The following is a 27,154-nucleotide window of genomic DNA, read 5'->3' as shown; positions in this document are numbered from 1 at the left end:
TTAAAAGTCAATATAGATTCCGAACTTGAAAGCGGCTTTACTTCAAACAAATTTTGTTGGAAATAGCTCTCGACGACCTACTCCCGATTCTAACTCCAATAATTTTGGGGCACTTGACTTCGACTCAGACTCCTGTGCCCGAAAATTAGTCGGGCTCCGACTCCCCGACTTCGGTATTGACACTGATTTCTGTTAGAAATAGCTCTTGATAAGAAACATGTATAGAGTACAGTTTTTAAAATTAAGCTATTTCAAGGGCATTTTTTGAACAATTCATTTTTTTTAACACTAACGATGTCGCGAAAACTTATTTTTGGGCACGAAAAAATTAAAAATTTTGTGTAGATACTGCATACATTCTCAATTTCTGGTTTCAAGACATGGTAAAAAATCAACCTATAAAAATCAAAATACAATTTCTGTAGACTTAACATGGACATGATTGAGAAATGATATGACCGAAACAAAACAAAATTAATTCAAATCGCAAATGTTTCTACCAAGGTTATGGAATCGGTGGGAAAATATTGACTATCTTCCGACTCCGACTTCTAGAATTTAAGGGCCATTAACTCCGCGACTCTGACTCTTGTACTCCAAAATTAGTCAGACTCCGACACTCCGCAGCTATGGCAGATATTCAGACACGGGGGGAAACGTTAAAGTTTTCAACTCACGACTACCCCATCCCAAATCAGTTCGATTGCGACTCCGAATCTTTGAATTCCAAACCTTCGACCCCAGACTCCGACTCCTTTATCACAAATTCAGATTGACTCCGCAGCAATGCTTTTTACTGAGAAATAATTTTTGTTGATATGATTTGCTGTTATTTTCACTCTAAAGTTTCAGTTTATGTATTCTATTTTGGGCAGCGGCAAATAAAGCGCGATTTGGAATCTTTTTTTTTTTTTTGATGAGGATAAAAATGTTTTCTTGAAGTGGACATTTTGCTTTTTTTTAAAAAAAGTCTTTATATTTGTTTAGGGTAACGGCACCATTTCTGAGCCTTTTGATGTATTTAGACTTTTTGAACAATTTTTCTCTCGTGCAACTACATCTCATCTAACGTTAGGCTCCTTCTGGATCCTCTTGAATTAGTTAATTCTATTTTTATTTGCTAAACTTCGAAAAAAGGTCCGACCCCCAGTAACAGACACCGACAATTATGATGATACCCAGTAACAGATAGGATGAGGAAAGGATGAATAATGGGAATAATTCACCTTTTCTATTCAAAATGTGCAAAAGTTCTTTATGTTTAGATCTAAAACCTTATTAAATTCAAATGCACATGAAACACCTGCAGATCTCGTGGTAGTTGTTCATAACCTTCCACTACTGCCTTGTAAATACCAACTGGCTCATAAAATCCACTCTGATAAACACTAGATGGTTGCACCTTATTCATGGGTCACAACGATATCAGTTTAACCCGCCAAAAGTTCTTATTATTTAAATCCAAACTTACGACTGTCTGTTACTGGACCCTTGTTTGTTGCTGGACACTTGCCTGTTACCCTATTTCTTTTTAAATTATTTTTTACCAACGGGGAAAGGTAAAATCTGCAGCGCTTTATTTTCACCCGGAAGTAAGAGCTCTAAGTAAAGGATTTTATTTTTTGATTAATAGCATTTATTTTTTGGTTGGGTTTTGAATTTCAATTCCTTTTTTTTTTCTTCTTGAAAGCGATGAAATAACTTTTTTTTAATGGAAAATAGTATATTAACTGCTTTGTTAGAAAAGTGCTACTTCTTTATTTGTTCGCTTATTTATTTTTTAAGCATCAATTTCATCAGATAAACAGGCCTATTTTATTTCTCGAAATCAGCTTAAAATGTTAAAAAGGTATGTTTGACAAAATTTGTAGTCTTAGCTAATTTAGGGAACATTGGTTCAATACTGAAAAGTCGATATTGCTAAACGGAAAGTAGGCTCGTTTAGTTATGGACGGAACAACTTGTTAATGCATGTATAGCGGCAATGGCGTTACTGAATTTTTTTCCATGGGAGAAAAAGGTTTCGTTATAACAGTCGTTGCATAAAAACAAAACAATTTTCAAAAATTGGCAATATAACTTGAAGCCCAATTATTCTGCATGGGGGGGGGGGGGGTTCCCCTTCTCTTTTTTCCTTGCTGCGCTCTAGTTTAACAATATTAATTGCTTCAAATTGTAAATTCGGGTTTGGAAATTAATGTGAATTAAAATTTGTTCAGCAGCATGCATATGTAAGTAGTGTAATCAATTATAAAATTAATAAAATCAAAACTTGCGCAAAATACAATTCCTCTAATTAATGATCACGTCCTCTTTTTAAATATCTTAATGGAAACGCTTTTAATGTCTTAATAATACATCGTGAGGTTTTTTTTTTTTTCTGTTCAGTTCCCGCATAATTTAAAATGATTTATAAAGTATGTTACAAGAATAATAAGAACACTTTCTGTTCAATGGCAGTTAAAGTACACAACGATCTGCTTGTTTTCTGTCTTGTGGGGCACGGGAGTGTCAGTATTATGTCAGAAGTTTTGACCGCTCTACGGAAAACTTTCATACCTTTGCAACATTTTGCTTTTGAAATTGCTAAGTGTAAAGCACTGTAGCTAAGCCCAAAAACCTTTAACCAAGTGCACTTCTGGAAAATCGAGGAAATTCGCTTAGAGCGGCTAATATAATTAAAATTATTATTTTTTTTAACATCTAACAAGTAAATACTTCTGGGGGGGTCAGTTTGTAAAATACATGTGTAAAGTCTGCGATGTCACTTACATCGGGACGATCGCAACGGGCCAATGTATGCCAAGATATGAGAGGGTGCGATAAACCAAACTTTTGTTGAAAAACAATTTATAATTTTTTAAAAAATATTCTTCTTAAAAAAATAGTTTTTAAAATGCTAATACAATAGATTTAATTCCTATCTTTATGATACACATAGTTTTTTGATTACATGTTCAATGGGGTTGTTTCCTTCAGTCAAAAGTAGTACTTTTTGTCACTAAAATTGATAGAATAAGCAAAAAAAAAAAAAAAAAAGGACTCAGAAAATACTCTCATTTTCCCAACAGTTATTTTTTAATTAATTTTTTAAAACGTCCGATTCTTCCGTCTTCTTCTTTCCGACGTCTTTATGACGTCACAAATGATGCACTATGGCGCATCTTTCTACCGCATTTCCACGTTATGATAATCAAGAAGCGAATTACAATTGCGCTCTATACGCTTGCTATCAACCATATCGTTGCCAATACACGTGAGTAAAGATACGAATTAAATATTTTGGACCGTGAATGGCAACACAGAATGACATTTCATCATTTGTGATGTCACACGACAGAAGCGTTAAACGATGAAAGAGCACCGATTTAAGTAATTTTTAAAAAAATATTAAACTTAAAGAAATTATTTAAAAAACGGTCAGAGTCCATGTTTTTAAGCATGCTCTTTCAAAAAAAAATACTTTTAAAATTTTGGAAACGACCCCATTATGTGTCATATTTCATATTAAAATGTTCGATACTGATGGGATGGGCTATGGAAAATATCCATGCAAATCCTAAAATTTGCCTATGCGCAAGAGGGCGCTTTTTGTTTATGCAAATTGGCCACCATAAATTTGACTGTCGGTTCAATTTAGTTAGATGCTTTGCTTTTGTATCGTAGCTTCGAGAGCTTTGATGTTTATCGACTCGAGGCAGTTTTGTTAGCAAGGGCAACTTGGAAGTTCTTGCAATTGTTAAATTGAAAAAAGTCGGTTTACTTTTTAGATAGTTGCCTAGCATTTACTTCATGGGCTCACGTCCACCATTCCGTGTGTTTGGGGAAGGGAGGGGGGCAGAAAGTATTATTGGCAGCAAACGCCGTCATTTCTTACGACGACCTTGCCCAGAGGCATATCTAAAGTGGGGAAATGTACCCCACGAGAAACGCTGAAATTTCGTTTTTTGACGATAGAAAACCAACTAAAAATACCTCCCCCCCACCCAAATTTTACGCTGTCCCCCCTCTGATTTTTTTTTCTGGTTCCGCCTCTGTTTGCACTCTAGGGTGGTTCAAATAAACTTTTTCTCAGCTAGAGTCCAGGACACCACCTTTTTTTTTACACTTCTAATAGAATTATGCTGTAAAAGGATTAGCTTCTGACTCAAATTTTAAGACGGTGCTCAATGACCCCCTCAATTTAACATTAGCCGTTACATAGAAAATGTCGCAATTTTAGAAACATTCAATTTTCCCAACTGTTTTTTTTTGTAAATATTTTTTTTTATTGCAATGTATATGCACATTACTCGTGTATATTATAATATGAAGCATTGTTTTTTCAGTTCAATGTGCATTTTTAACCTCCCTCTTCATACTGATAAACTTTGGGGAGGGGTAAAGTAAGAAAAACAACGTTAAAAAAGCATTATTTTTTTTAACGTTGTTTTTCTTACTTTACTGTTCAGCACAAAGGTATTTATTTATCTTTATTTGAGGGGGCTGAGCACCCTCTTTCAGTTGAAATAGGAAACTAAAATTCTTCCAGTATATTGCTAACCACAACTCTAAAAATATTGAGAGGTCTCCTGGTATCTAGGAGAAACCTTTTTTTTACATGTATTTTTGAACCACCCTATTGCGCCCCTTTGCATCTCACTGCATCAGTTTATCTCTTTGACAATAAAAACTACAGACTCTTTTCTTTCTGAAATGCAAAGCACGGACCTGAGTGTAAATGCAGCATCATTCCCCCCCCCCCCCCCTCCAAGTTCAAAAGGTTAAAAGCTTTGCGAAAAGGGAAAGAGGTGTGAAAATTGAATCCACCTTCTTGCGGTGCTCCTCCGTCTTCTCCGTCTCCGTCACTGGATTCTCCCATCGCCTTCGGTGAGCTGCTCTTATTGTGCGGGGGAGGGGGATGGGGAGGCAGCGCGGATCCCCCGCGCGGATGCCAGCCAGGTTGCCACAGCAAACGCCATAGGGAAGGACTTCCGCTGCCGCCCTCCTTTTCCAGATTGCTGCTTCCGCCCGACTTCCGGAAAGTGCCTGCAGAGAGAGAAAGAGGAGGAATAAGTGAATAAATGCTTTATTAAAAAGAGCGGAAATGCGGAGAAACAATGAGCGGTTTCGGAGAACATTGATAGCACAATAGTAGTAGATCTTTCACATGCATGGCGTTTTAAAAATTCAGTGCCGGATCTGTGATTTTTTCGAACCGGGGCAAAAACTTAAAACTGTCACCCCAACCATCTTGTTTCAGGTTTTTATATCTAGTTTCAACGGGAATAAATAAAAAAAAACACGGAAATAGGGTGCATTTGCACACCCTAGAATTTGCCGCCCGGGGCAACGGAAAGGCCTGTCATTTCGAAAATTTCCAGGGGGAGGGGGGCAGAGGGTATATACTCAATGCAAATTTGACTGTAAAACAGCAAAACCCACGCCCACTTACATGTAAATATATTAATTTCCGATAGCCGTGAGGAAGCAATTGACCCCTTGACCCCCCCCCCCCCTAGATGACGGTCTGATAAGGGTCCCAGTTTTCTCTTCCCTAATCTGGCACTGTATGGCATTGCCATTCCGCATCTACCCACGGCCAGATTAAGGTATGGGCTCATGGGGCACTGTCCACGCCCAGGCCACCAAATAAAGGGGGGGGGGGCTGAAAACGTGTAAGTAAAGTTTTTAAAAATCGAGTAATTTCATACCGCACTATTATTAAATAGCACTAAATTTCGCTATTGTTTCGTTCAAAAGCTACATAATTGCTACACTTTTGATGTTTAGGTCTTTTAGCAACGAGGCAAACTTTGGCATGTTATTTTAAATACATATTTATCAAAAAAAAACCATTTCTACTTTTCCCTTCAAAGTCACCATACCTACTACTATTTGTGGCTTAACCAGTTGGATGGGATCCTGAAGACATTTCTTCTGTAATTATTGCTAATTATATTGTAATTCACAATAAAATACATTGTTCAATAAGACATCTCTAATTTTGACTTAGTTACGGAAAAATGTAACGATGGAAGTAATTTCCCACCTTAGTATATGCGGAAAGTTCCGCCCCCTTTGGTGGCAACGTCTTACCTATGATTCGGATAAAAGGGAGCAATTCTCACATCACGCTCTACTTCATGACATCTACGTCAAGCTTTTATTTCACGTTTGCCGTGATGCACGACAGAGAAAGTATTTAAAGTTAAATAATTTTCTCCAACTATGCAAGTGTCACGGAAAAAATCGCAAAAGTTAAGCACTTGATCCATTTAACTCGTGAGGCAAGATCGAGAAACTAAGTTAAGGCTAAAATATTTTTCACAAACTATACAAATGTCAGGCAAAAAATCATAAAACTAAACCAGATCCTGTGACAAAAATCCGTTGACAATAAATATATTGCTGAAAAGCTGATAAAACTGTGCATCAGTTTCTGAAAAAAAAAATAACTTTTCTTTATTCCTCAGGGGAACAGACTAACCCTCAAATTAATGGCTTGCGCCAAGCGAATGTGAAGTTTTCATATACCAGCCTTACATTTCTTTCGCCAGAAATATTACTCAAGCCAACTGATGCCAAGTGTGATACGTTTCTCACATAAATCAAATCTTGAAAACCAGTCGCATCGAAAATACGTATCCAAAAGCTTAAAAAATGTACAAAAAAGAGATAGACTGGTAAGTAAAAAGACTCACTTCAAATCATTCAAGGATAAGACTATTTAAGGCTCATTAACTCTTTTCCGCTTTATCTAGATTTTTTCTTGAGCTAGCTTTAAGGCATTTTTTTCTTTGTCAGCTCACCCAAGTTAGTCAGATAGTATTAATTGTTAGCTTTTTCTGTTGAGATCATTCTTATAAAGTAGAGAATTAAAATCGTTAAATGTTTGTGGATTAGATACATATGAGTTGATTAAAATCTAATTTCAGCAGTTATTAAAGAAAGTAGAGATAACGCCAAATTAAGAGATATGTCGGAAAGAGGAAAGGTAATTTGAGATATTTATGAATAGTAAAAGTCACAAGATGAAAGTTTTCTTGAAAACTAATTCAAACGATTTTTTTAAGTGTCAAATAGGGGAAGATGGGGCACGCTGGTCCGTTTTTCTCCTTTTTATTTTTTATCTCATCAAAAATTTAAATGAGCAGTTTTATTTTATAGCGCGAGTTTCATTACATATTTAAAATCATCCCAGATTTTTTTTTTTTGAAAAGGTTCAATTCAATTACGTTCCTTATACTAATTTTTTAACAGAATTCTATGAAGTGAACTTATAACAATTTTAATGATAAATACTATCCAATATTGTAATTAACTTATGTTCTTTAGATTTCAGCATGAAAAAAGTTTAAAAAGCAATATAACATATTAAAATATTAAACTGACAAATTTTAAACTTTGCTCTATTTATTTCTGAACCATCTCCATTTTCTCAAGAATCAGCACAACTTGGGTTTTCATCAACTTCACTGTTGCAGTTACTAGAAGATTGCTGTTATAATTCTTCTAAAAGTTTTCGTTTTTTGTGGGTTTTCTAAAAGTGGACCAACCTACCCCGGCTTCTTAGTCATATTTTTTTTCTCTATAACAAAAAATAAAGAAACTAAAAATAATTGTGAACTAAAAGAACTTACTTTAGGGGAGGAGTTTATGTTATAACTACATTCTTCATTAAAACCATTTAAAAAATACAATTCAGACTTGTGAAAATTACTCCACACTGAAAAAATAGCATTAAAATTTGTTTCTGAAATATTTTTTTTTCCAATATAACTGTAACATGTGATTTTTTCGTAGGATTTGTAGGAATAAAGTAGCTATATGTTGGTCATAAATTAAAACAAAAAATATTAATAGTATTAAAACTATTGAGACCGGTTCATTGGGTCCCCGAGATCCAACGAGTCCCGACTCCCCGTACCTTTCTGATATTAAAAGTTAATGTGTAATTTTGCATTTTTGGAGAAAAACATTCATTCAGTAAATTTTTGCATTTGATCAGAGAAATATAACGATGATTAAGCAATGAAAGTAATATTTTTTAACTTAATATTTGTTAAGTTCAGAGCAGAAATAAATGGAGGTATTAAAATATTAAAATATTTTAGGAAAACAAGAGTAATTATATTTCTGAAGAGAAAAATAATGCAAAACATTTTATTGAAAACAAGAAAATCATTCACGACTGAACAAGTGTGATTTTTTGTATACCAACATAGAGTTTCAAACATCAATTAGATGTCTTTCAATTACCCCTGGCTGAAATGTTTTTAAAATATATCTTTTAAACAGTTAAAATTATTTTCTGACAGCATGAACGGTCCTTTATGTCAAAATAAAACTTTTAAAAAATAGTAATAAAGAAAAACACGAAAGTAATTGATTCTAACCGTCAGGAGTTGTGTTTAAGTACTTTGCAACTGTTAAAAAATGCTAAATTAGAAAAATGTTAAAGTTTTTGAAATTTTTCTAACATTGTGTAAGCACACTGATATAGGAGACACAAAATGAAGAACTGAAAAATATTCTCAACCTGACTATCTGAGATTTTCATGATTTTCTCGGGAATCTTTCCCTTTGACATTTTTATATAATTTTCATTAGAAATCATCATTTATCCTTGACGATTAATTAATTTTAGAAATTTGTTAAAAGCACTTTTAGCGGCAGTGCTTAAATATGTTATAAGTTAAGTTTTATAGCAGTTACAGATTTGTAAAATAGCATATCACGAGAGGTAAAATATTTCCAAATCCATATCAGAATTTACATAAAGATTTCTTTCTTTCTATGATGGTTCAAATTTGACTTTCAACCAACCACAGTAAGTATATTGATTGAACTTAGGTAAAACATCGTGAACTTTTTTTTTTCTAAAATTGTGTCATAGTTTCTGTTTTTCAATCATTTTAACTCCTGTTTATTGTAGGAATAAACTTGCTTGAACTTTGACGCAATATTTTACAAAAGATTTTTATTGATCCCCAGCATGTATGCTTTGATATTCTTAATTATAAAAAGGTTTAGACTAACATTCTCTTTCTATTGTATGTCTGTTTCAAAGTGCAAATGTAAGACAATGTGCCTGTGTTCCTTAGTGTAAAACGTTTGCGAAAGTATGTTTTTAAATATGTGTTTTCCAACATTAACTGTTTTGAAAAAGTGTATTTAATAAATAAAAGTAACAGTGGTGGATGCACGGGGAGGGTCATGGGGGTCATGACCCCTCCTCCTATGCCGTCGATACTAGTATCCATCCACATTGTGCTCAAACACTGCATGAATAAAATGTAAACGATTTCAGTTGACTTTTCAATTCATTAATTATTTTTGAACGAAAAGTTTTGAAATTTCTTCTTTCGTGGCTTATGAAATTAATTTACAACGTTATGCCTATTAGAAGCCCTATACTTGATCTATTTCGTGTGTTTTATTGACATCCAAGCATTTTGAAACTTTTCGTGCCGAAAACCTTAGGTTCCTTCTTATCATTCTTTAGCATGACCCCCCCCCCCTCCATGAAACGGTAGTCTGTATCCGCCCCTGGAGAGAAATAGCATTTTTTTATTAAACAAACTGTTATATGATATCGTAAAATTGCAACATTTTAATAATAACTCATCTTTTCTTTTTCGAATTAAAAAAAGACAAAGCAAAAGAAAAAAATACTACACAGCAAAATGATAACGTTTACTTTATCAATTAAATTGATGTTATGTGCAGGAAAAACTGTCCTCAACTAACACTATTTTTATCAACATTAAAGGCATTGCTACGGACAGTTCATTATTAATTAAAAGTCAGAGCAAATTAATTACTCTACGAAACTGCGCTTCTGATCAAGGAATGCGCAGAAATGAATAATGAATGTCCTTCTCCATAAATCTTATATTTAATCTGATGTAATTAATAAATGTTTTAGTTAAATGATTTTTTGTGATGGTTTTGACATGTTAATAAAACAGCACTCACATCTGAAGTAAGGGATTTTTCAACTTTTTTATTTCATTGAGCACAGAAACAAAATATTTTTCAATGATATTGCTACTTTGTTGATAACAACGAACTAGGTATGAAGTTACTGTCTGACCACGGATTGTATGGAAAGACAAACATCCGTTTTACAGCCGGAAATGGAAAAATCTACTATTTTTTTTACCGATGTCAGCTTTTGCAGAAGCAGAGTCTCATTCAAATGAGCGGAATACGCGCATCAAATTTTTACTTTTCCTCCTTATTCACATATTTTCGTCTTGTCTGGACGTTTGAAAATTCCATGCAATCCGTGGTTGGACAGTACGCTTTGTTTTCGGAAAGAAAAAAATGGTAATATTGTGGGGAGTCAAGGCTTTTGCAATGTTTGACGTATGTGAATTCTCGCAATGTACTTTGTATATGTGCGAATGTGCGTCAGCTGCGGAAGATAACCAATAACAAACCCGGTATTCAGGTTTGCTTATCCTACAATATCATTCAGTTTTGGTACGAATGTGTATTAAAAGTAAGCATCAAATTAATTTAGTTAGAGAAGTTTTGCTTTTGAATTTGAGCTGGGCCAGATGGAAGTTTGCGAGCGAAATGAGCAGGGGTCAGAGCCCCAGAGTAGGCATTAAAATAGTGGGTCTAGAATTGACTACGAGTTCACAGAAAAAAAAATAAGGCAAAAATTAAATGCTATTATGTCTTACTGTTCCTTTAGTGACAGGGAATAGTAAGACGCACTAAATAGGAATAATAAGATACAGTTTTCGATTTAGTAAACAGTAGAGGAACCTAAATCAACGCGGAAAAATATGATTGATTACTGCCGTTTGTTTTTAGATTGAGTTATTGGCTTTGTCAAGACCAATTTTATATCTTCTTGGCGCACAGCTGCGACATCTGGTGCAGGAGAAAAGACAATTTTTTCACTGCAGCACATAAATGTAATTTTGTTTTCATTTGAAGCATTAATGTTTTTTATTTTCCCAACATACGTATATATATATATATATATATATATATATATATATATATATATATATATATATATTCTTTTTCTGTAAACTCTACAAGAACAAAAATAATCTTATAATCAATATATATATATATATATATATATATATATATATATATATATATATATATATATATATATATATATATATATATATATATATATATATATATATATATATATATATATATTAATTTGAATTGTTGGCATCTTCAAATTATGTTTTTCGCAATCACGAGCGTGTGTGTGCATGAATGCGCGTGTGTGTTTGTATAAGCGCATGTGTGTGGATGCGTGTGTGTGTGTATGTATGCATGTGTGTGCGTGTTGTGTATGCAGTGCTGTGTGTGTACGGGCGTGTGTGTGTAGGCGTTCGTGTGTGTGTGTGTGTATGAAGGCATATGTGTTTGTGTCTGTGTGCAGGCATGAGTGTGTGTATGTGTGTGTATAGGAGTGTGTGTTTGTGTCTGTGCGCAGGCATGAGTGTGTGCATGTGTGTAGGGTATGGGCGCAACCTGGAGACGGTTTTCGCAAGAGGAGCAGCATCGTGAGGCCGGTCGAGTCGGCGGTGGTGCTGGCAGAGGGTGCTGGTGGGAAAATAAAATGATAGGAATTCAAAACCATCAAGTGAGAACAATAAGCAATCGTGATTGCTCAAAAAAAAAAAAAAAGCTTTGGGAGCTCCAGCATTTCTGCATCATTTGCATGACATGTCATATCAGCATGCCAAATTTAGTCCCTCCAAATAAGCAAAATTAAGAAATTCAATAAATAAAAATGATACACAGCAAGATTCATATAAAAAGTGGATGCTTCAATTCTAATATCAAAAGAGTAATTATTTTTCAGATTTTTGCGTCTTGAGAATCTAAAGATGCGCTAACAAACCACTGAGAGTTTTTTTCCCGCAGAATATCCACAAAAGCTGAATAATCACGTGCTTTTCAAATTGCACAGACAATCTACATACAGGTAATTGAGCTTTAGTAGTATAGTAACTTGTTCAGGAATTGTGAGTTATTGGTAAATACTGTATGCACAGATATTAAAAAGACTTTTAAACGTTTTGGTTTTTAGTTAGCAAAAATATTAACTAATGAAAGTTCCGTTAAGATCAGGCAACGCAAACTAATTTGTAGGTATTACAACACTTTAGAACTGATATCGTGTTTCACTAAAAATGGCGCCAATTAGCAAATTACATATTAGAGTGTTTAATATTTTATATTTTGATGCTTTCTTGTGTATTTTGCTCAAAAATATAGCAACACGGGGTGTAACGTAAACATGAGTAAATCATTAGTTCTCTGTTAGAAAGAAAAATAATTGAACATCCATTTCATGACTGATTACATTAAAAGTTATGTAATGTATTCAAAACTACCATTATCAATTCTAAGTTAAAATGATCTATTAACTAGACCACCAGATGCGGCACTTCTTATAATTAGAATTTTTTTAGAGAGAGATTAATTTAGATTGATTGACAAAGTTGCTGGTCTGCTAGATCATACGTGACAATACATTTAACAAGTAAAACCATGTACCTAATAAATAATAGTGGGACACCATTATGGAACTCATTGTAATAACTGATCATGAAACAAGAATGCTGCTAATCGACTTCTGTTCTTGATAATTGATTACACTGGACAACAAACTTGCAAAAAAAAATCCTTCTTCCGAAGTGAATATAGTCAGTTTTTAATGAGTTCAATGTGATGAACATGAATATGACAAAGAAACAGCTGAACTAGCTACGGTAAAACAAGCGCAATATTTAGAAAAGTGCATGAACAGCGAAAACCTGATTTCACGTTTCTCATGGGGCTGTGTTAAAAAACACGTAAAATATGGGAAAACTTAAAATACAGGAAATACATCGCTTATTTGGAAGAAGAGTGCCACAATACAAAGAAATGAAATTTTACAGGAGAAGCGTTTGAGGTTTAACTCATCAGGGAATTTGCTGTAAGAAAAGTAGATTTGTTGTGCTCTCCAGTGGTTAATATTAGAAAAAAATTCTGTCATTATTTTCCAAAGAAAATAACGTCATTTGAAGCCTTTTAAGAGAAAAAAAAAGAAAATTAAAAATTTCGTAATGTGGCACTCTTCTTCCGAACGAGCGACATAGAAAGGAAAAATCAAATGGAAAAAAATTAAGGGTACTGAAGATGACTCTTTCAAGAGGAATAATATCTACATTTGAGGAAAACAACATTTTTTCAAACCATTTTAGAATATTTTTACACGCTCAGTAGCGAATTCGGGCGTTTAGGTTGAAAACAATTCCTAAGAGTGAACTGTTTTTTAGTAATTGAGTTCAAAGTAAATGCAGCATTTTCCAGGATTAAAATACTTTTTAATTTGTTCCTAGTCAGAATAAGAACGAAAATAATTTATCACTATTTGAAAACTTTTCAATACAATATTGAAAGAAGGGACGAGCTATGCTTCCGAACCGGAAGCATTCTTGTTCATCTTCATTGGCGGACGTAAAGTCCATAAGGTCAGCTACAGATGGAGCAGTACCACGTTGATGATAATCTTTAAAAAAAGAAAAAAAAAAACAGAAATGAAAAATATTGCTTGCTTATTTTACAAAAAAATTTTCCTTTTTTTACTTCCCAGGAAAAACTTAAAACGCGGATAATTCAGAAATAACAAACTTACAATCCTAGTTAAATTAACATAAGTATACTGAAAACTGGGATCTGATGAAAAAAAAAAAAAAAACGTGAAAAGCGGGAAAAACGTAGATTCGCGGGACGCAAAATTAGGATTTCAGTGTATATGTACATACATTGTAGCACAAGTTATCAGTATTGGCGCGCACCAATTTTCCGGTACCGTTATTCCAAGTTGGCAATGTCCTGATGAACACTTTCACTTTGCTTACAACCGACCATTATTATTAATCCACAGTTACATGAGACCAAAAAATGAATTTCAACATACATAATTACAGCTGAAAGCATGAAATAAAACTAACAACTCTTTACTAGATCGTTGAATACTTGACCTTTAGCATTCCCCCAATAAATTCGTTCTGCGTTTTTGCTTTGCATTAAAACTAGAGCAATATAATAGAAATATTTAATGTAATTATAATGCAATCAAACGCTATGAACCTGACTCGTAGACGCTAATTGGTTGTAGAATTTTATTTATTTTTTCAAGTCAAAGAGCTATTATATGTGACATAAAGATATATTATGTGTACAAAAGACACTTGATATCAGTGGCTTCTAAAATTTTTATACATATTTGTGCCTTCTTTTTTTCATACAAAACGTTTCTGCCCCTTCAGTTTTGGTAAGAAAATATAATAATATACTTTATATAACTAGTTTTTCCGCACCGAAACATATTTAGTAACTATTGCTATTTAAGGGATACTTGAAAACACATTAAAATTCTTACGAAAAAAAAAACAGTACAGCATGATTTAGAAAAAAAAATCAATGAAAGTCAACCTAGGACGTTACCTATAAACGCGTTTTACTCAAAATGTGCACTTGCATCTCTTTAATTCTCACTGCTTTATATAATGTTTTAAAATTATTGTTTCGCATTAAACACTGAAACAGCCTTGAAAAATTAAGCTCTAAACTTATGAGGCAAAACTCTTTTGTAACAATGTATGTGCAAGACATTTTAAAATGTTTATCCAAGTTAGTCCTTGCAAGTTTATTTGAACTAAAAAACGTGTACGATGAAGATTTTTTTTTTTTTCATTTTAATTTTTTGTTCGGCGCTTTAATAAAACATAAAACGTTGAATTTATGATCAAGTGTTCTGAGAGTTATTCATATTTTATAAAATAAATAAAGTTTTGTTTTATTATGAACCCGCCGTATTCATCCAGACACGACCTTATCTGCAGCATAGGATTACAGGAGCTAGAGAGAGAAATTTACGGCCACAGCGATCATAGGAGGATCATATTTTTCTTTCCAAAAACTGTGTGAACGGCGTGATCATAATTATGCAGTTTGTATTCCTAATATGTCTGTGAAAAAAAGAACTTCATACTATCAAAATAATGGCGAAGAATGATTTCGAAAGTAAAAAGCTTAGATTTTAGATAATATTTGTGCGATTCGCTGTAAGATATGAGTTTTACCAGAGCGATATCTTTTTGAATGTTGGATAAGGAGCTTAAAACATATGCTTATAATAAGAGCATTAAACTATCAAGAGACAAATTTTTAAATTTAGACAAATTTTAGATTTTTGCATTCCCCTTTTAGAATTCTTTCCTAATGCTGGTTTTGTTGAAAAAGGTTTTGCTTAATTATGGTAGTTTATAAATTGTCCGCGCGTGAGTAAGTTTTTAAACGTGAATGGTTCTGATCTTTCTCACGGAAAAAGGATTTTTTTCTAACAGTTTTTTTGTTTTTGAGAGTTACAAGCTGTTTTAAAACAAGCAAGCGATTGAGGGATGATAGTCGCTGAAAGATGGGTTTTAGTAAAAAATGCTATATTAGAAATTAATGTGAGGAAATGACGTCTCTTCGTCTTGAGATTGTTATCAGAGTATCCATAATAAGAAATTAAATGCTAAGTTTAGCTTTTTAAAGAACTGAGTTCAGAATAAAAATGTGTCTTTAAAAATAGTACAGAATGCAGAGATAAATTTATGCATAAAACTCAAGCTCTTGAAAAAATGAAAGAAATACATATAGCCCTGATTTATAGAAATATGTTTTTTTTTTTTTTTTCAAACTTAAAGCCTGAAACTATTGTAAGCCAAATCCTCTTTTTTTTGTGGTTTTATTCAGGGCTACGGGGTCAGAGTCAAACTGGTTTTGGGGTAAAAGAGTCGGAGTCGGGAGTCGAAGGTTTAAAATTTCAAGAGTCAGAGTCGGTCATTTACCCTCAAAGTTTGCAAATCTGTCAGTGCTTGGGGAACCGAAGTCAGAGTCGGACCGATTTTGGAGTAAAAGAGTGGCTCCCGGACTAGATCACTTTCTCTCCGTCTCCGGTTTTAGTACACAACACATCTCTTGATTTTACGTTTTCAAATTTTCAAGTTTTTTTTTTTTTTTTTTTGTAGCTTCAACGCCTACCCTCCTTTCTGTGCCACTGCTGAGCAGTTCATGTGAGATTCCACTCGTTTTTCTTTAGAGAGAAAAAAAATACAATACAAAATATTGTTTTTAATCTAGCGAATTCTTGTTTTTTCTGTTGCTTCAAAATTTTCATTTAACGTAATGTTTCAGAAGTAAAGTAATATTTTCTCTTGTTAACATTATGTATTTTCCCATTTTTTTTCTGAACCAGCTATTAGCGTCCCACGTATCTGTAAATTGATCCAAAAAATTAAATAATTTAATAGTTTGAAATTTAATTCTGATGTGAATATTTGGAAATGAATAAACAATCAAGTTCAAAAAACGGAAATGCAAAAAAAAAAAAAAAAAAAAAAAGCACAAGTTTGCCTACATGCATACAATTGTAGTGTATTTCCTTTAAGGCAAGGAAATTTTCTTTTAAGTTTTAAATTTATTTAGGTGTTTATTTTAATACATTTTTTTAAAAATAAACATCTCAGGTTTTAGAAGAAATATTTTTAAAATAGTTGAATGTAACTACTTTTTTTCTTCATTAGTTTTAATTTATCAGGTGCATTAAATTTTATATATTCTCTTGGTTACTAAGATTTTTAAGGACTCTGGTAATGGGTCATGGAAGTGAATCCAGTCACTCTCCCGTGCTGCATAGAAATCCTATGACTTCATGCTAAAAAATAGGAAGTTGGCGTACATAAGTCATATTTAGGCTCATTCTGAACTGTAGAGAGGGTTTCTTTCTTTCTTTTAAACCATTTTCTTGATTGGCATCAGTTACCGCAATACACCACTCAGCTACAGTACGTTTAATTGCATTGTCACACAATCACGAGTACATTCATCCAGTATAATGAAAAGAGGTAAAAATACCGCCTTAAAATCAAAGAATTCAAGTGGAAGTAGCGCTTAAGGTTTATAATTTAACAACTCTTGAACGCGCATCTTTTTCCATTGCATTTTTCTCGGAATTTTGGATAGCCCATTTGTTCAAAAATCGAAACATTCACTGGTCCAAATTAGTTTGTATTAATGGGGGTTTGTTATAATTAATCACTATTATGATAACGAAAATAAAAAACGCAAAATAAAACACGAAAAACGGCACAATGTCCTTCGAAATTGATGCATCAACGACTAGTATAATTAATAAATAAAACTCTGAAAGGTGAGTGCGCCAAATAAGGCCACCTTAAGGTTCAGGGCCTAGTATTTTGAGTTTTCATGGTTCAATTTGCTCAGAATTTGCACATTCATCGTATGACTCGTTAAAAAAATAAACAAAATAATACCATTTGAAAATTGTAAGTTTCAATAATGTTTAGTTTTAACGAAGAAACTCGATTTGGTCTTATTAGGAACACGGATCTCCACTAAGGTCACCACTAGAAAAACGTCAAAAAATACTATCAAACCCTGTACCAGAAAGAACGCAAGGCTGCGACGTCCATACCGGAAATTCTTGAGAAGGCAGGTTATTTCTGAACTGGAACGATTTTTTAATTTGCCTTCTGTGTTAATCTGTTGAACTTAAAGCAGAAAAATATACAGTTCAAAAAGAAAGTGGAAGAAAAAAATTTAAAAAAAGAGAAGAAAGAAGGAAAAAAAAAGAATCAAGGCGCTAAGTTTACAGTTCTCTTGTACTTGTAAAGCAGGTTAGCTTTTTGTATACAGGCACACTTTTAAATTTAGTTTTTGATTTCCAGTACTCTTTGGTGAGTATTTATAATAAATCTTGTGGAGTAACCTAATGCTAGTTAACTTTGTTGATTATTTTTAGGTCTTTTAATTAACGTCGCGGACTGCTGAAAAAAATTCGACTGTTAGGCTATCAAACTAAAAAAAAAAAGTGCATTGTCACTAAAAAACCTTTTAAACCCCATTTAATAAACTCTAAAACATTATTTAAAACTCCACATTTACTTCAATGGAAAGGAGATAGATCAAACGTCACAATCGGGAAATATATAGGTCGTTATTTTCATGTTTTTGGTCATTTCTGCTCACAATTCGTGCATATGTGTATAGCAGAGCAGCATAGGCTCATATCTTCCAATCGATTCTTCTGTGTCTTAATAAGAACAACAGAGTCCTAATGAGATGTAATCATTGCCTTATTGAGCTACAATCTAATTTTCTAGGGTTATCAAATCACAGGAAAAATGACGGTACACAGCGACATGTTTCTTTTGAATTCGTCAACTACAGAAATTAGGTTTTCTACAATAATAATACTCAGTTGTTTTATAGTATTTTAAACTATAGTGAAAAAAGAAGAAACAAAACTAACTTTAAAATAAGATCACGCAATTTTGTAAAGACTTTTGTGGTAACTTTTGCTGTACTTTTGCCAAATAACTGCTTGTTGACAACGTTTCATCATCCGTTAGGCTTTCTCAAGACTATAAAATCCCGATCTAATTAGTTTTTGCTATCTTAAATACAATAACGGGGGGGGGGGAGGCTTACTCGTCTGCATGACCTTATTTGTCACACTCACTTTACGAGATTTTTTTTCTGTTTTTTATGTTTAAAGGCAAAAGAGGTTATAATTTTCTGTAACATTGCGTATCATGACAAGACACTACGCTCTTCTTTAGTTAAGAATTTTAAGGTTTATGCAAAAAGTTTTAGAATCTCGGAAATTATTTGAGGAAAAAGGAGTTTTTGATTACTGCCAATTAAAGTAGTATGAAATATTAAAACTTTTCTGAAATACTTTTTCTTGTTTTGTAAACTGCTTCTGTTTTTGAAAATATTTAAATTGCAGTGAAAATTTGACTTAAAAGTATAATTCATTAAAAATCTTACCCGTAATGTGAAATACTCACTAAGCAAAGTAACTCTTTCATATTCAATGTATCAAAAACTATATCAACAGTATGAAATATCTTAGAGTATTACGTGAAGAAAATGCATTAAAAAAATTTATTAAATAACTGAGTATTTATAATGCATTCCTATAAACACCCAGTTATCTAGAAAGTCATTAGATTCTGCCTACGCTTTTAAATTTGACAAAATATGAGACGAAGCATTATCTTTAACTAAATGCATGGCACGCATAGCTGAAATTTTATTAGGGTGATGCATCTCTACGTATGATGCGCAACAGTTTCTATTTCTTTCTGTTTCTTATTTCACTGTAAGGTTGTTGCTCTGCTGGGATCTCTTCCTTCTCCCCAGACGAAATCTCATCCATAATTTCTTGTGTCACAAAATGTAAGCTCCTTTATCTCTTTATCCATCTGTTCGTGGTTGAACTCTTCCACAAGATCATTGATGTCGCTTTTATCGACCTCCAGGGCAAAATCTTGGCAATCGACACAATCTCGTCAAATACAGACTACAAAGAAACTTTCTCAAAAAGAGCGGCATTGTTTGTAAAAGCTGTATAGACGCAGTTCTTCTGTGCAGCGCATAATGAAAACGTTTATCGCTAATAATGTAGGGATACATTTTTTAATAATGTCTTGTAATGTCGCTTGCAATGTAAAAATCACTCATTATCCGCCAGGATCATTAGCGGTTATTCAATGTTTCACTGTACACGAAATATGCATTGAAATGAACTGAAAATAAAAATAATAATAGTAGTAATAATAATATTTAATATTATTATGAGGAAAATGATAACTTGCTTTAAATTAACGAAATTATGCTGTCAAAGGGTGTGTTTTAAAAAAACCGAATTGCTTTAGTTACTAAAAACATAGACCATCATTTTCTGTAATTAAAAAAAATTTACATTAGAATGTTTTACTTACTATAGTGTTTTGTTCTTTCCTCAAACAATAACAACAATAATAACAGCGGAATTATTACAGTAATCATAACTAAACCTCGGATTTCGGTGATGCTTAGATTTTTTTATATACATATGAAGGTAGTTCCAGATTTTTTGGAGTTTTTTAAAATTTTCCAATTGTTTTGTAAATACTTTTTCTGAAGTTTGATAATTTTTCATATGAAACGTAAAACCCATCTAATCATTTTGCTCTTTATATTGTAACTATCTTACAAAACCCTCACTCACTCTATCTCTTTTGTGAAGTGATATAAAAGAAAAATAACTGAGCGTTGTCACAAAGAACAAAATTTTTTGTGAAGAACTAGAATTTCCAAACACTTAGAAAAAGGTGTCTTATTTCAACAGACGAAGCTGTAATTCATGAATTTGAAAACTAATCGTAGGTGACAGTTTTCTTCAAAAAGGTACAAAGAGATCTGTAGATGTCGAAATAAACTTTTGAAACTATCGAAAATAGTTTTGTAATTCAACTCATTTATGACTTCTTGTATTTCATATAAGAGAGGATTTAAAGAATTTAAAAAACACAAACTAATGCTTCAGGTATCAATTTTTTTCCTCTCTTCGTCAATTTCTTTTTTCCCACTTTAACTGCTATTATTTTCCCCCTTCATTTTATCATTTATTTTCAATGAAAGGGCATTGCATTGATTCCTCATAACACATACTTTAGTACAATTATAATTTTAAGAAACATTTGTCTGTTTTGATAGATATTCTATTTAATTATATGAGCATTTTTGAACTGCAAAAATATTTTGTTATTTTTACGGTTATTCATTAAAGCGTGTTTAGGAATCATTTAGATTATCCCAATCAGTGATGCAAGATCAAATTTCCATAGTAATTACGAGTAAGAAAAAAAAATAAATGAAAAAAATCCGAGAATTTAATTAAAAACTGTCCGCAAAAACTACTGAGCTAAATAAGTATCCCATAAGAAAGGAGCTTTCTTTTATTCGAAAGACAATGAATGGAATTTGAACCATTTCAGTTAGCGCGAATAGTTTAATTTACGTGACATTTATAACACACATGACACACGTCGGAAGACATTATTATAGGTTTAGCATATGTTATACACCAAGAAGCAATGTGAAAGCAATTGCATATCACGTTTCTTGTTTCACTGTTATAAGCAGAAGAGATAGATGTGCACTTCTCACGATATTAATTTAGAAAACATATTCTAATGCGGATCCTTTTGCCTCAGGTGATAAAATGTTTCGTTTAATCAAGCACCCGTTTTAAACGCATACTTTCTTCTTTGTTTTCTTAGTCAGAAATCAAGGAACCACCATTCGCCGTGTTTTAATGAAGGATCACGACCTTAAAGATCGCGCCTCCAGTCTTGACGTCAGATTTGTCAGTAGGGCGTGGGCGAAAAACTAGCAAAACTGTCTGCTCGTTTTGTCATTTGGGCAAATTAATGAATGGAACGACTGTTTTTCCATGATTATATTTTGTTTTGGCAACAGGCTTGAATGTTCTGTTCTCTCCACAATCTAAACTGCGTGTTTGCAAGATTTAATTGATGATAATGTTTCGTAACTTATGTAACGGAGGATTTTTTTTAACTTCCGCTTTGGAAAGCATGTATTACAGAAACACTGGAAGAAATTCCGTCATATTGACTTTAGTCGCGAATTCAATTATTATTATTACTACTATTTTGAACATTACTTACTATTTTGAACATTCAGAAATTAATTCTTTGAAAAAGAACTAAGTTTGGAGTTAAATTTAGCGATGAGCAATGACGTTCTTTTTAATGGTCTGAGGATCGTTCTTTTCGTTTTTTTTACTCGATCATTTGAACGACGTCGTTTATTTAAAAAAGTTGGGGGTGATTTCCGCGAGTGTTAACTCACTTACATTGAAAATGTTTTGTTCTATCATCAATAATCTTTCAAGAAAAATCAACTAAAATTAGCTAGCAGAGTAATGAAATATGTCGAAAAAACTCATAAAAAATATTGAAGTTTCTATGTATGAAGCAATTACGGTTCATTTTGTGAGATATTTCGCGATGACCGAGTGGTAAGATATCTGTTTTCCATTCTAAGAGTCGCAGTTTGATTCCAGCTTGGTACACATTTAAATACATTTTATTTTATAAAAAAAATATGTTTGTGAAACTGACTTAACGTCGGAAAATTAGCAAAATTGACGTTAAAAATATTAAAAAAAAAAAACGAATACCGTCCTCTAAAGCATGTTTAATGCTACAAAAATAGCGATACAAATAAGGAACAAAATATGAACTGAAGTGAAACAGTGAATTTATGCTAAATCGAAACAACGTTACAACTATTGCCGCAGGGTTACAAGTGAAAATTAAACAAAACATGATTTTCAATTGGTAAAAATTGAAAGTAAAATCAAAGGATCATCAAGAGTGCTGAATCTGAGAAAAAATACAAAAATATTGAAAAGATAAAGTAAGTTTTATGCAAAATTTTAGGAAGAAGGAGTAATCACTTGTCTGCTATTTTTAATTGCAAAAGCTCACTAGCGCAGCCAGAAATAGCTGTTGGAGGGGGGTCTTGATCGTTTTTTAAAAACAAAAATACCTTCTGGACGTTTTGTTTTTAAATCAAAAATACCTTCAGAAAGGGGATTTTTTGACCATAAATACCTTCTGATGAGTGTTTCTGATCCAAACAGCCTTTTCATATGCATAAACTTATAGTATTAGAACTTGCATTTATCTTAAAATCAATGTCTCTGGGGGAGCGTTTTCACTCCCAAAACCCATTCTTCGCTGCGCCACTGCAAGCTTAATTTTAGTTTTATTGTAGTCGTAAAAGTTTTTATTATTATTTTTAACTATTGAGGACGAAATTCGGTTCCTCATAAGACAAAACATTTCAACAAGAGCGGATCAAGACATTTTTCAATGGAGTTTTTTAAAATTCACCTGACTACCTATCCTGGTTAGCAAATGCTCATCACAAATATTTCGGATTTCAAGTCTAAATCATTTCTGGGGAGAGCCACAAAACTTTCTTCCTCTTACTTTAACATTACCCAAGATCTTCTAAAAATGCGTTTTTTAACTTAAATACCAAACATTTACCAAAAGAGGGGCCCCTACGGGAGGAGCGATCGCCTTAATACCCCTCCCTTGTATCCGTTTTTGCGTTTCAATGTTCAGAACCGTGCTTGAAATATTCATGTCACGTGAAATGGAAAATAAAACTAAAAATAATTTATAATAAGTTTCTGAATTCTTACTTGCGAAGATAAGAAAGATGATATGAGGCATTGAGAATCAAAGGGATTTAAGTAGACTTTTTAAAGTTTCGAGTAAAGCGCGTATAAAGTTCAGATCCTAGGTAGGCTTTTATTGATTTTTCAAAAATAAATCTTGCTGTATAGCAGCACCTACCAGAGCTACTATTATCATCTCTTGGCCTAAAACAGAGAAGAGGTTCTGTTACTGTTTGTGCTGATTATCTCCAAATTTTTAATTTTGGCACTTACATCCTTATGTTTCTCACTGTCTTATACAAGAATTTTAAAATTTCGCATTGTTTTCTTTCTTGTAATATTTGAATCTATCCTATTAATATATGCATTTAAAACATATCCCAACTGAATGAAGGTCTTTCTTGCAGCACATACGTGATACGTGTGTATAGTTTCAATAGAATTAATAAGGAAGAAACAAGGCCCCACGTAATAAGTCATCACGCCTCATAAACCGAGCTGATTTCTTCCGGGTTCACTACTTAATGCGCATTAGGCTTCATTGTGGTACACACAGCTCTCGATTATTAGTGCTTATTAAGCGGGTTCGAACGGAGAATCGGAAAATACGGACAATCGAAAAATAGCTCTCGAAACTGTGAATGAAATGATAATAAAAAAGTAAGTTCACTAAAATTTGATTTGAAAAAATTTTGGTTACATTTTTCGCTGTCAAGATTGACGTAAGAACTTTTCAAAAGAACCAAAAAAAAAAATCTACTGAGTCATAATAAAACAGAGTTTTTTCAAAAGGGCGTACCGACCTTCAAATTTCGACCTTAGTTTTTGAACTGTATTTTTTTTTCTTTCTGATTTTTGTTCTGGTTACTTAAAAAATATAAACATCGGCTCCGTTCGACAAAAAATAATCGTTTTTGATTCACTTCCGAATGAATAATTTTATTTTATCAATACTTTTATTTGTACTAAAAATATAATTTTGCAATAAATGTACATGTAATAATGATAATTGTATGGTTGAAGTTAAGTTAGAAAATATTAATCAGTTGGTTACAGTAATAAAATGACGGAATACGTATCGAACCGAAATGAACCGGTACAAAATCGCATGTAAACAAAGTTTATGAAAAAAAAACCCCAATATAATAAGAAAAAGAATTTCTTCTTCAAAAAAAGAAAAAAAAAGAAAGAAAAGAAAATAAACAATTAAACAAAAGAAATTACATTAAATTAAGGGAAAAATTGTAAAGCGAAAAACAGAATCTTGAGGATGCGAAAAGATTCATCGCTACACTTAAGGTCCATTTACCACACAAATTAATGGATCACGTGACTTGCTGTTTACCAACCATAAAGAGAGAAAATGAGAAACGTTAATCAATGACCATACAAAAGGAGGAGGCACTTTTCACTGCCTAGTAAAAGGAAAACAGAAATGAAGCAATGGAACACGAAACTCGCTATCTAATAATCACGAAGATAATTTAGAGAGAAATGTTTAGCCACGACAAAGTGTCACCAAAAAACAATTTTGATTGCTCAAACAATGCAGAAAAATCCCTTTTTCACAGCGTGATACCTGGACTTAAGCGGACCTTTTTGAACCACCACTTCCTAAAGAAGTCGGCAATGCGTTTAAAAAATTTAGATTTGCAAATTGAAGAAAGACCATCTGTGCGCATTAATAAGACTTGCTTAACATTTTTCTAACATTTGCTGACAATATGAAATACATTTGTTGAAAATCTTGTTCAGATAAACTTATTAGTTCATTTGTACACAAACACTAATTTTGCTTAAATTTAATGAAATAATTCCTTCTATCTTCGTTCCCTTGGACTTGAGTCTCAAAAAATAAATAAATAAATAAATAAATAAATAAATAAAATAAAATAACAGTTACCTAAAAATTAAACATAATCACTATGAAACTATTATATTGTGGCCATCACGAAACTTTCTTCTGTATCTTTCTTATGAATTCTGATCCCTCCCCATGCTTGACGAGGTAGCAATATTTCCAGCAAAAACAAAATTACACACGCCAAAACTTAACGACCATCCCAATTTCCAAATTAATTGAAAAACAAAGCAAAGAATGAAAATTGATAATTATTTTAAAAGCCTTGCTTAAAATAATTACAAATATTTATTTGTTAACAAACACAAGATGGCAACAGTTAAAAAGTTTATATCATCACGATTTTCTTGTAATTTTCCAACAGTTAAAGTCACGCGAATTACGCAGACGTCAGTTTATAACGATTTATGTTTCTTACTAGCAAAAATACCCGGCGTTGCCTGGGTCAGTAATAATTGTAAGAAACAATCGCTACTTTCTTTCTTTTTCTGTTTTAACTGAAAGAACTGAAACACACCGCTTTGACGTGATTAAAAATCGAGCTTCTTCCTTACCTATAAAAGTAAAATAGCAATAAGTATAAAGAACCAACGAATATTCATTTCAGAAACGAAAGTACGAATTTAAGCACATAAAAATTTGAAGAGTTTCCGAAATATGAACTAACAAAAACAAAGATCACTAAAAAAAACGTGCGCTTGCTTCATTTAATTAAATAGTACACACACACACACACAAAAAAAGAAAAAAAAAAGCTCTCTACTATGTTTCCCTCCAAAGTAGTTCTCCCTATAGTAGTTTCCCTCTATAGTTTCCAAATGTTTAAATGACTTAAACTCATGTGTGCTCCGGAGAAGCCATGATTCAAAATTTTCATTTTGATTACTTTTAATATTGCTGTTGTTAGGCAACGAATTTTTGTAACAATAGGTTTTATATTTAATCACATAGAGTAAAAAAAAATACATAAAGAGGTCCTGCTATACAAAGAAATTGAAGCCGGAAGTTGCACCGCTGTATCCGAAGATTCTTAGCTTCTCGCTAAGTATTTTAAGATAAATCTTGATTCAAAACATTCCATTACTGAATCTCAATTGGTTGTTAATTTAAACTTAGATATTGTTGCAAGTTTATTAAGCACGTTTTTGAAATTGCATTAAAACATGAATTAAAATGCAAACCAATCTGCCAGCTACTATGCAGTCTCTTTGCGAGATTGGTGAAAACTATATTTGCGAAGCGATCACGTTATCATAACCCCGCTCATCATTGCACCGCTGTATCCCATAATTCCGGCTTCAATTTCGTCTCCTTTTTACCATAGACGGGGCCTCTCTATGTATATTTCTTTACTCTATGTTTAATCACATCATGGGGAAATTACATGAAATTTACTGTTTTCCAACATAATTTTTTTAACTAAGTTTTTAAGGAATAAATTATAGCCTCTAAGTTGCTCCCTGATAATGTAGCTATCCACGGTGAAAAAATGTTTAAAATCCGTCCAGTAGTTTTGACATTTACCCTGGACATCCGGACAGAAGTAGCCCTTTATGTATAAAGATTATTGCAATTATAAAGCTATTTTTATTCACACAAAAAAAAAAAAAATCAGCCCCCTATGGAGTGATTGACGACAAAATTGAACCAACGCCTGTTTACATATGGATTGACATTTATTCTAAACTTCATCAAGAACGTAGCATTACTTCTTGAGATATGGCACTAACAATGGAAAACAAAGAACGTTCGATTGCGCCACCCCTTTTCAGCTATTGACGATAAAATAGAATCAGCTTTTGTACCCTCTAAGGACCACCTGTCGATAAATTTTTGTTCGATTCCGTTCATTATTTCTTGAGATATAGCAGTCACAAGTGACGACAAAAACCGTCCTATAGCTCAACCTTCCTTTGAGTTATTGACACCAAAATTGAATCAGCACCTGCACATGTTAGGATACACTTATGAACCAAATTTTGTTTCATTCCGCCTGTTACATCTTGGGAAATAGCAGGCACATTAAAAAACGTTACCAAACGTTTGTTAATCGAAAAACGTTACATTGTTCCACCCCCCCCCCTTAGAGGAATTCTCGCCAAAACCCAATGGGCACAAATTCCCATAAGGACACATATGTGTACCAAATTTCGTTCGATTTCATTCGGTAGTTTTTGCTGTAGGGCGGCCACAAAAAAACCGGTCACACAGAC

The 27,154-nt window shown here is 32.9% G+C and overlaps 1 protein-coding gene across 3 annotated transcripts in view; it reads right to left on the bottom strand.

Moving 5' to 3' along the window:
* Positions 1–27,154, bottom strand: part of LOC129222732 (dual 3',5'-cyclic-AMP and -GMP phosphodiesterase 11-like) — a 166,847-nt gene that overhangs the window by 125,414 nt on the left and 14,279 nt on the right. For all 3 annotated transcript variants that reach the window (XM_054857264.1, XM_054857266.1, XM_054857265.1), the window contains exon 2: positions 4,810–5,028. In XM_054857264.1, coding sequence (XP_054713239.1) covers positions 4,810–4,861 — 52 coding nt within the window. In that variant the 5' untranslated portion in view covers positions 4,862–5,028. The remainder of the gene's footprint in view (positions 1–4,809; positions 5,029–27,154) is intronic.

The sequence above is a fragment of the Uloborus diversus genome, chromosome 5 (assembly GCF_026930045.1).
Source record: "Uloborus diversus isolate 005 chromosome 5, Udiv.v.3.1, whole genome shotgun sequence".
NCBI lineage: Eukaryota > Metazoa > Arthropoda > Arachnida > Araneae > Uloboridae > Uloborus > Uloborus diversus.
This window is presented reverse-complemented; position numbering and strand designations above follow the sequence as displayed.